At 42.6% G+C, this 11,467-nt stretch overlaps 1 protein-coding gene and 1 long non-coding RNA gene across 2 annotated transcripts in view; both read left to right on the top strand.

Annotated features, from left to right (window-relative positions):
• The first annotated feature begins 831 nt into the window (after positions 1–831).
• LOC307016455 lies at positions 832–2,603 on the top strand. Its single transcript, XR_013801811.1, has 2 exons — positions 832–1,433; positions 1,708–2,603. It is a non-coding gene; the product is annotated as an uncharacterized lncRNA (long non-coding RNA).
• A 3,634-nt stretch (positions 2,604–6,237) lies between these two features.
• arhgap23a (Rho GTPase activating protein 23a) overlaps positions 6,238–11,467 on the top strand; it is an 85,908-nt gene continuing 80,678 nt past the window's right edge. The window contains exon 1 of the mRNA XM_079646525.1: positions 6,238–6,635. Within this exon, the coding sequence (XP_079502651.1) occupies positions 6,627–6,635 (9 nt within the window). The 5' untranslated portion in view covers positions 6,238–6,626. The remainder of the gene's footprint in view (positions 6,636–11,467) is intronic.

Below are 11,467 nucleotides of genomic sequence, written 5' to 3'. Positions count from 1 at the left end.
AGTGATAATTCTGATTAAAGACACATTTATTAAGAAATATGCCCCATAACACAATTTAGAAAATAAAAAAGGCCCTCTCTCTACAAGACAAGAGCTAAAGATAAGGTCATAAGGCAGCAGGACCCATCCTTACTTGATATTGTGATTATTAAAATGTTCTCAAATGTACAATTAATCAAATAATAAATACAAAAAAACAATGTACAGTGAACGTGGAGCATTTTGGGCCCCTGGGAGTCTATGGCTCTTTGGCCAGCTGCCCACGTAGTAAGCCTTGCTTTGGACCAAAGCTGTTTGTAAGCCTCCAGTCCCAAGATGAAGAGTACAAAGAATATTAGGGATACATTTTGTTTAAAGATAAATCCGGGCAAAATAGTTGATTTTTATGTAAGACTTACCCTGGCACAGCTAAGAGTGATGCGTTGCATTGAGTTTCCAGTATTGGGTAGCCATCTGAAGCTCATTCAGCCTAATGCCAAAAGTCTTCATTGAATCATTCATTTATCAAGGTTTAAATGTTTTAAGTGAGGTATTGATTCAACTTTTTAAAAAAGTTCATGGAGTTAGAATAGTTGTATTGCTTTTCTTTGTTTTAGGCCTATAGCTTAGAGAAGGGTCTACAAATAAACTGGCAACAGGAGTTTTATTTGTATTGCCAAAAAACGCTCCCTAAAGACTTTCAAATAGTCTTCCATCCGCATTAATTTAAGAGCCAAAAGAATGACCCAGAAGATTCAATAACAAACGAAGGGGATAAATACATGAATAAAATAACGGGACATAGAACAAATATTACATTTTGATTAGATAATATACGGCGAGAAAGGAAATTAGAAAGATATAATGTATAACAAGAAATCTCCCTCCATTCATGGGAAACAGCAAACCGGAGTTTAGCCTGTCAGGTCATACTTGTATTTTCTGGTTTGTGAATTGCCCTAAAAAGGGACTCTTTCAGGTGACGATATCAAACATTTCTGTTAAATTGTTTAATGTTTATTGTGAATTGAATTGGGGTATATAACATCTCGTGGAAAAAATCTACCTAAAAGCCCAAACGCGGGGTGAATTAAACCCTTTCTCCCTACCTTCGTTTCCTGCTCTGAGGGGGGAGGGGTCGACTGAGGCTCGAGATCCCCGAACGGTTCCGGAAACAGCCGATCTCCTGCAGCGGTGGTAGTGCTTCTGTTTTGCTGCGTGTCATTGCGTCTTTTACACCGTCTATCTCTGACAATACTTCAATCATGGTGGACATTTTGTTGTTGATGTTTTTCGCCATCATGGGCCTCGTCTTCCTTTCCTACATTATCTACCTGCTGTGATGATGAAGAAGATGAAGCGTCCTGCTCGGACACACAGGCGGCCGGTGCACAGGCTAACACAGGATGTGTGTTTTTCCTCTCCTGCATCCATGGTATTCATCATTGACACTGGTAAGGCAGCGTTTCATAGAATATAACAAATGTGACATCATGCATATAATAGCAAGCGAAAATTGTACACGGTGTGGTGCTTTCAGAAAAGATACAGGGAGGATATTCCTTGGGAATGGATGGTTATCCATAAATACATAGCTATAGCAGCCTACTGTATCTTTACTATATTCGACATTATCACACAATTTAAATAAAAAAGGCTAACAATGTTATTCATCAACAATAATAACCTAAATAAAAAATGTTTGATATCAGCTGTCATCTGTTTCAGGGAGAAAAGCCAGGGTCCAGCCATGATGGCCTCCCTATTGGAGCTCTCATGTAGGAGGGAAGAGCAATCCAGCTGAGGGCAGAAATAATGGACTGAAGTGGAAGCTCTTTTTGTCCTTATCTGTCTCCTATTTGCACTCTACCATTACCACCTGTTCCTCCTTTAACCTCCTTTTTATGTCAGGATCCTCCAAATAAATGTCACTACAAGAGCTCCCATTTAGGCTACCTTGATGCAATCAGTCCAAGCAGTGTGTTTTTTATACTTACTGTTGTGCATGTTTCTCTTTAAAGGTGGAGAAATATACCTCTGCACGTCCAATGAATCCGTAGACATGGATGCAGGACAGTTTGTTGGATTGAGTGTAATACAGTAGAATTTGCCTTTTTAACAACACTGTGAGCTAACTGTTGGCTCTAATTATAATATGTCTCATTCAGTATTATCATATTATCTTTGTTTTTGTTTTGCCTACTCTTGTTTACTCATGTTTACTCATGTTTTGTTTCATCAAACAGTTGGAGAGCTTATGCCTTGTTGTATTGTGAGAGGTCTATTGTCTAGGTTGGCTCAGCCTTGACATCAGTGTGTTGCTTTAAATGTATTTACAATATGTTCTGCTCCTCACTACAATCAAAATGTCCCGTCAGGTTAAAAGGAAATGTGCCAGTTATACTACTCAAACTGTTTTGTAACTGTTTTTGTATATACATTTGGCTGCAAATTACATCTGTGAGGAGCAATGGAGTCATTTCAGAAATACATGCTTATCAGTTTTATCACCAAACCTCTTATACATTATGTTTCACATATAAATTATGTTAAGTTACTGAAGCACTATTGATTTACTTGAAAGTATTTCACACGATATGTCAAATAAAGATGATTTCAGTAAACCCTGTTGCTTCCTGCTTAATTCATTAGATATTTTTTATTTTGCTAACAAAATTAATCAATCATTTCTGTTAAAGGACACATTTTGCTGCACAAAGAACTGCTCACCTTTCATGCTTTAATGAGCCATAAAGTCAGTGTGATCCACTAATAAATGCAAATATATATATTTTTGTTTTACTTTTCCGGCATTTTACCATGTTGGAAGTGACATTACAGATTTCATCAAATGATATCATAGAGACTGCGCAAATATTGCTTTTGAAATTACTCTTGTGTGTTTATGGATAGCGAGACCTTTGTCATTTTCTATTGCACTTTACAGCCACAAATCAATTGATTTCTAAAGGCTAAAATCTGCTCCAGCAGCTTTATGTTTAAGTGTTTTATGGTAGTTATCATGTCCTGTGTAGTGCTGTATATCTGGTGATATCCAAATTAAAAACCTATGAATTAAGGGCTATTTGTTGCACAACGCAGATGGTTGCCTCTATGAGAAAATAAGAAAAATAACTACCTGGGACATAATCTCTTCAAACGAGGGCTGATGCATGTTTGTAAAGGAGAACACACAATGCATTATATTAAATATGTAAGTAATCTGTTTAATACTTCCTGTCAAATTAACGCACTGGTGTGGTTGTGTGAGCAGCCCTTGTAGCAGGTTCAAAGCTACATGCTGTCCTGCAGATGGTGCTGTTTATCCGCAGTGGAGAATCAGCTGATAGCATTGTGTCCATACAGTAAATAAACTTGTCTCTTTCCAGATGTAAGAACAGGTGAAGTAAGACAGGATAAGAGCAGTGCGATTTCAATTCCGCAATCACAGTTAGTTAAAAAAAACGAGTTTATTAGGAGCACTTGGAATGAATGTTTTTGTATTTATTTAGCTTAATAAGTATTTCGTTATGACTTTTTTTTATAGTATTTTAAATAGATATATTGGTATACTACAATACATCTTACATTCCCCTTTTCTTCTTTTATACCCATAAAGACTATTCAACCTAAAGTCAGTTTTATTCTGGCTCGATAAGGAGATCATTGTATCACCATTTCCTAGACAGGTTGCCCCTCTTGCTCTCTGTAGACTCGCCAAATTGACAGGTCAGCTTCATTATTTACATTGTTTGCGAATTTTTTACCAACATACTGTACTTCTAACCTTTAAAAAAATGCCTTAACAATACGTACTCTGAAAAACCAAATTTCCGTAATTATATTGTTACACATTTTACTTTCTTGTCAAGTTAGAGGAGAATATTGATACCAATTTGCTGTCACAGTAGCAGCTGGTTAGTTTAGTTAAAGACTGCAAACAGCTCTGTCTCACGGATATAATCCTGCAAAGAACACCCCACACAATTATAAACTTTGCTTCAGTTTACACAGTTGACGTTTTAAACAAACAAGATATAACATGGAATCATTTGTTAAATAGTACTTGTTTGAGGTGCTGTGAGTCGGATTTGGTCACCTCATCATAGCCAAGCTAGCTGTTCCCCCTTAGTTTCCAGTATTTATGCTAAACTAAGCTAACCAGCTGCTAGCTTTAGCCTCATATCTACCGTGCATACATAAAGTGGTATTGACCTTCTTCTAACCAAACTCCCTAAATCATGTTTCCAAAAATATTGAACTATTCTCATTACGTGTATGTGCCACCTTCCTCCAAAAACCACTTAGTTTAAGTTTCTCTCACATGTGTGCAGTCAGACCCACTGTGGGAAATAATCGGAATTCCTCTGCTGCTGATAGTATAATCTACTACTCTCAGTTTTACAATACACCCGCTGTTATATCAGAGCACACACACACACACACACACACACACACACACACACACACACACACACACACACACACACACACACACACACACACACACATACACACATACACACATATACACACACACACACACACACACACACACACACACACACACACACACACACACACACACTCTTTAGGTCGATCATATCAAATAACGCTGCAGAATTCTACATTTGAGGGTGTTCAAGAAAACTGAAGCTGCATTTGAGCTGGAAAGTAGGCCAGGGTGTTGTTTGGTTGTCCACATGTTGCATGACCTTGCTGCATTGCATTCCTGACCCCCCCTTCACCCACTGGCCAGCCACACTGTTCCTAGCCACTATATTAGATCAGTACTATGTTATGCGTCCATTGGATAGAAAAAAAAGCCAGAACAGGTGCTCTTTTGTTTTTAAGCTGCAGGGACTTGGGTTTCCCCCATGAGCAGTATTTTTAGGTAGATGTGGTAATACGGCATATTTTGAATTGTTTATGATTACTTTAAAAGGAACATTTCACCCTAAGGACACTCTGGCCCTGCTGCAACCGTTGCCTTGCATTTCTGATCTGCTTCCAATTTCTATCCCAAAAAAAGAAATCAGCCGATCTTCCTGGAAATAAATAGATTTAGGTATTTTCACTCACTGAAACATACCTAAATCTATAACAATAATAATAATTGTACAAAAATAATTAGATAATCTTTGGATAACAACTTCGGGACTGCAATGAACCTTACAAACAATTGATATTTAACAACCTGAGACAACTATTGTGTTTTTTTTTTTTCCTTTTAATTGATGCTGTACAATGCAACTGTTCTTGACGCATGCTGACATTCTGCCATACCATCTCACCTTTGTGGCACCTGTAACCTCTTGCAATCTGTCCTGGAATACCAGTGAGATGGAATTGATGGGGGATAGAGCAGCAAGGAATTGAGTGTGATAATACAATAGATGTAGGGTGTGGTGGGGGGCATAGGATAGAAACAGAGCAAATAAAGAAGAGGGAGGCAATGAAAGAAAAGAGAAATAGAGGGAGGGATGTAGGATTGGGGGGGGGGGGGGGGGTTGGGGGTTATATGTGCTTAGCAATGGCCTTCAGCAGTGGAGTTCCTGTTGTTCTGGTCAGGGAGTTTCCCTCCATGTGGCCCTGGAGGAAAACGACAGAGGATGTCTTTTTCCTGGCTGGCCAAGAATGCCCGGGCCTTGAGGTCTTTCCTCTTATAATGTGCGTTTTATACAAAGTCCCTCCCAGTTTAAATCCTAAAGAAACTAGCTGCTGTCCATCTCTTTAAAGCTGGAGCTCAGCCAATGTGACACTAATGCATAAACATTTCAGCAGAGAGGCGAGCACAGGGGAAAACATTCCTCCCAGCAGGGACACAGGGATATATGCTCTTCAACACCACATCCACCCAGATTGGACTACACGTCCCGACATGCTCCCCCCACAATAGGGGGTGGGGGCCATAAATCCTGGCAGCCAATGGCTTTGTGTCTTAGGATCTGTGGTTGGTGTGTTGCACGGCAGCTGTTGTCAATGGCAACAGAGGTTTTCAGGGAAGCATGAGCTGGACAGCTGGTAGAGGGTCCCTCAGTCCTGTACTGGGAGTCACATGATCCCCCCACGGCAGCCAATCTCAGCCCTTTTCCCTCCCTCACTGCCTCTCTCTCATTCGCTGACTCTGGCTCTCTTTTGGCTGCAGCAGGAGGGGGAGGGGAGATGGAAAGAGAGGAGGGAAGTGGAGATAGAAAGGGAGGGAGGGAGGGGAGGCGAGGCAAGAGGCCAGCTCAAACAGGGAACGAGTGAAAGAGCTTGTGAGGGAAAACGTAGAGCGGGAGTCTCTTCCCTCTGTGTGCTTATCAAGGAGAGAAGTGAAGGTCCAATGCACGCCCCGTTTGCCCTCCATTCTCCACCCTGAGTAGCAGGATAAGAAGAGAAGACAGAAAAAGGTCTAGAGAGGAGTGTTTCCCCTTGGATGTATCGGACTGTCACACTCGGACACAAGGAGGGACAGGACCATGCCTCTGAGGAGAGGTGCAGGCTGCCCGGCTGCCTCGCCTGTGTGAGCAGAGCAGGGTCGTGTTGCTGTTGGGAATACTGAACAAGGAAAAGAAGGAGGAGGAGAAGAAGAAACGGGGCAGGCAGCCGGCGATCTCGTGCCATGACTGGGAACAGGAGAAGGGAGGAGGCTTGCTGAAATCATGGACCAGGTGAGGATGGAGAGTAAGGGAGGGACTGAAGGGGAGGTGAAGGGGACACCCACCTTTACTGTGCTTCACATTCACACCTTGCTTGCTGACACAAAACACACAGAGAATTCATAACATCCATCATCCCGCTTTCCATTCCCTCAAGGCAAAAACAAACATGCTGCTTTTCCTGCGATATGTTTGCCGCCTTCACCCCACTGCGAGCTATGTTTTACTCTGGGGGAAGGGGCCGGTAGAGGTGTTGCCACCGGCGAGTGGCAGGCCTCTGGAGAGATGACACACCTGAAAACATCCCCGGCTTGTCCCTGATACAGGGCATAAGATCAACACTTTGGGAGAGGAAGGAGAAAGCGGCATAAAAAGAGGGGTGTGGCTCAGTTTTGTGGGTTAACAGGCATCCTCGGTCATGATCCGTCTTAACATGTCATGCCGAAATTGGCTCCCTTGCCAGGAGTCAGGATACAGGCGGGAGACCGGGATGCCATGCAACAGGGTTCACATCCAGAGCTGTGTGTTTCTGCATTCATTCATTCATTCATTCATAACGGCTCAGACAAGGTTTGTAACACTGTGTTCTCGTGTCACCAGTCTCTACAGGGACTGTCATCCACAAGCTTGCTGTGAGAGCGAGGAATATACCACCTCCAGTTCCTCAGACAGTTCTCAGTTTCAGCATTGTTTTTGAAAACAGCCTCTGCGGGGAAGCTCTTGGCTGCTGTGGTTTTATAGGTGTTATATCCATGCTTGAGGCGACCAGCTGCTTGTAGTTGAGCGTGTGATGAATGGCTTTAAAGGAAGAGAGAACGCATACACCTTCCTCGTATCTCACCCTCAACGCACTGCCAGTGTGTGTTCTGCTCATTGATTACCTCATCCCCCCCCTTACCTCCCTCCTTCTCCTCTGTTGCGTCGCGTGTTGTGAGCATCAGGTTTGTGATTAAGGACGAGGAGAGTGGGGAGATTAGGAGGGGTGTTATGGGCGAGACAACCCAGCCCAACCCTTCATTTGGCTGAATAATGCATGTTGTCCATAAGGGGAACCTGTCTGTGTCCACTGAGGCCGGGGTGACGTTAGCCCCCCCAGTAATAGCAGAGATGATGTCATCCCTGCTGCTGGTCAGACTGTGTGTCTGTGTTTGGTCCAAAGCATTTGATTGTTGTTTGCTTTTGTTTTCAATCAGTGGTATTGACCTTCTTATATCAAACTGTGTGTCTGTGTATACGTGTTTTAGTTTTTTCCTAAATGGGAAGCCTCAGGCAATAATAAAGGGCACACAGAGTCCTAGTACGTAGGTCATGGCCTCAGTGTGACACACACACACACACACACACACTTTCAGTATCACTTAACATTTCTGCAATAATGGTGTAACTTACGGCACAATACCTCACAGGAAACAGAAAACTATTTATAAGCAGTGCGCAGTGCTGCAAAATGCTGACACAGTATGGCCTTGGTGCAGTGTTAAGGCTGGGCCGGTGTCATTTCAATATATGGGCTGTATTGTGACGTAACAGACAAACATGATTATAGCACTTCCTGTTCTTCATGTGACTGTGTATCATTGTCGTTTTGTGCTTTATCGCTGCTTGTGTTTCCTGCTTTAAGCCTCTCTCAGCCTGGTGTTTCAAGATGATTCTGGATATACAGTGTTTGCCTGAGAAGAGGTTTAAAGGATCTACTGACATTTAGCAGCGTAAACATGCACTAACACGGCTGTGTGAATGTAAACAGAGTCATAGTGTTTACTATAGTCATGGAAAGAATGCAAGGTTTAGAGAACATCACCGCGCAGTATCTGGGTTTCTCTCTGTCCTCATTATTCTGTTCTGTGCAAGGACAGACACACACATGTTCAGAAGCACAGTGACAATGAGGGCAGGGGCTCAGGGAGGAACAGGAGAAGGCAGGTTACATTGAGTGTATGTGAGAGGGAATCAAGGGCAAGTGTTGGACACCTTTTTCTCTTAAAAGGTGACCTACTGTATGATGCAAAATGCACTTTTGTACGTCTTTTATACATGAACATGTGTCCCCGGTGTTCCAGGGAACTCACCAAGTGTCAGAAAACACAACCCTCTCTATTTTCCTCCATACCCAAATCTCTTAAAAAGGGGCTGCAACGGATCTGATACAGACTGATCCAGATTTGAACACTTCTATGACGTCACAGAAGTGGCGCTACGGCTATTGGGCCAACTCCACCAATCAGGAGGAGACAGCCACGGACAGTGCCGTACAAAAGCGCTGGAGACGCTGTAGTAAATATGCCAGGCCTGCAGATGGTGCTGTTCTCACAGAATCAGCCCATGCAAAGACAGTGTTAAATTGAGCGAAATGAGGAATGGCTGAAATGCATGATCTGTTTGGTATTTTGAAAAATAAAAAGTATAAATATGCCTTATATAGGTATGTTCCTACACTATATTATTCAAATATAGCATGATAGGTCCACTTTAAAGTATCTTCCTTACTCATCCTTTGTGGTGCTGTCTGTTTATGATACACACTCACAACCAACACAGTTCTTTTTGCAAAAAGGAATGCCTGCGGGTGATTAAAATGCCATACTTATTGAACCTCATTTTGGGTCATTAGTGCTTTCCAATCAATAGTCATTAAGGCAGACCTGGCGGTGCTGCTGCCTTCTGAGCCCTGATGCATCGTGACCACATCCATCAGACAGAAACAAGCATTGCTCTTTGCCGAAACAGCCTATGAGTCCAGGAGAAAAGTTAGTGCCAGATCGTTAAAGACAGAGGTAGAAAAGAGCAGGGATAATGTTGTCTGCAATCTACTACTTTATTACCCTCAATGAACCCTATAACTCCTGCTGTATAGTGTGTCGGAGGGAATCCCTCATGCTGCTGGACGAGCCTCAGTGATGTGGACAGGGTGGAGGTTGCTGTGTTTATGCTGCTGTCCGTACACTAATCCCTGGAGGCTCAGTTTAGGCGGCAAGGCGACATATGTCTAACTGTACTTTGTGTGTGTGTATACAAGAGTGTGTGTGTGTGAGTGCTAGTGGCTCTCAGCCAGAGTTATCTTGCAAATAGCTTTGTCTGCTTCCCACAGATGTGACTGAAGTGGAATGCAGTCAAAATTAGCTCAGAGCAAAGCAGCCGTGGAGGGTGATATTTGATGAGAGTGAAAGTGTGTGTGAGAGACAAGAAAGGGTCTTATTAAGTTACAAACGAGATAGTGAGAGGGAATGTGAAAGACAACAAGTGTGAGAGAGGGAAGGATAAAGGAAAAGCCTCATGGTGGAACAGGTGGTCTAATCTGACGCCCCACCCATGGCACCCCAAAGCCCCCCCGCCTACGCCTATCCAATCTTAGAACTCTTAGGAATTTCTTGTTCTTTTGTCCTGAGCGGTAGAGACTGAGAAACTCTGAAAGAATGAATTTCGTATGCATATTTGCATCTAAATTGAAATTAAACACCCATATAAAAGCATAAATATCAATCTTCTCACCCATGCAGAGGGCGTTGCAGCTTCTCTGACCTGCTTGTCAGTTTTGCACTGCAGGGAAGAGGGGAAATACAATGCAAATGAACAATGCTATAGGGGGAAAGTAGAGTTTTTAAGATGGATTTGCATGTGGTGAGCGAAACATGCAGCTGTCATATGGAGCGGTGGGAGTTGTTGATTGACCCTGGCAGCCATTACAAGGTCTCTGTAGCATGAAGCATGCAGTCTGTATGCAATGTATATATACAAAGAAGGAGTCGTACACTGTTCTTTCATTTTTTCTTCCTTATATGGAAAAGAGAGAGAAATGTCCTGAATTCCAAATATTTGCAGATGTACATACCATTTTGTGCTGTTTTTGAATTTCAAATATATATAAAAAACATATTTAGAAGTAGCTGTGAACTTTTTATGATTTATTTCCCCAAAGTAGAACATGTCAAGTTTAAGATGAGGATGTTTTTGTGTCTGAAGGATGTAAGTACAGGGTTCATGTTCTTAATTCAGGCTCAATTGGATTGTCAGCCCGGCGATTACTAAATGGTAGATGCCTGCAGGCGGACCACGAGCAACTTGTCCTGTGAAAGAAAACTAGGACACCCATCTCCAGGAAGTAAAGAGCTCCTGCTCAGCCCAGGACGACTACTTTGGACCTCAACCTCAATGCACTTGAGGGGCGAGTAATGAATGAATGCAGATGGCGGGGGCGGTGGGGGTTTCTCTCCAACAGGGGTCAAAGGTTAGCCTGTGTGGCTAAAGCCCTTCCTGTCAGCAGCACTTTGTGTCAGTCCAGCTAATGTCATGTCGGGGATCTGCGGGCTGATGACACAGGATGAGCAGGGCTAACAAAAAAAACAGAAGGATAGGATTTATCTTGAGCATCCAATTAGGAGGCAGTTTGCTACTTAGTTTGTCCAATTTAAGCTAATAGGCCTGTTTGGCATTTGAGTTTGACATGTTTTTTTTTTTCAATTTCTGCCCCCTGCTGTCAGTCTATGTCTTGATATCAGTTTTCCGACCTCATTCTTTTCCACTTCTTTCAGTCTTGACTTTAGTGTGCAGGTTTTGTGGGAGGATATCAGTCTGGAATGAGCAGCTGTGCAGCTGATGCCTGCTGTTTCGTTACTTTGATAATTAAACAGGCCACGGAGATGCCCTACTGTTAGCTGCATGTCAGTAGTGAACTGCATGCTTACAGAGACACTGACCTCTTGGCCTATATTCCAAGACAAAAACATGAGATGCCTATTTCAGCTACATCTGAGTTGAATTTGAAGATATTCCTTCCAATGTTGGGTATATCAACACTCCTCTGTGTATACATCTCCCTGTTTTCCCCATCATTCAATCACCAAATC

Source organism: Notothenia rossii (assembly GCF_949606895.1).
Source record: "Notothenia rossii genome assembly, chromosome: 8".
Lineage (NCBI taxonomy): Eukaryota > Metazoa > Chordata > Actinopteri > Perciformes > Nototheniidae > Notothenia > Notothenia rossii.
The sequence above is the reverse complement of the archived record's forward strand: the minus strand, read 5'-3'. Positions and strand labels throughout refer to the sequence as shown.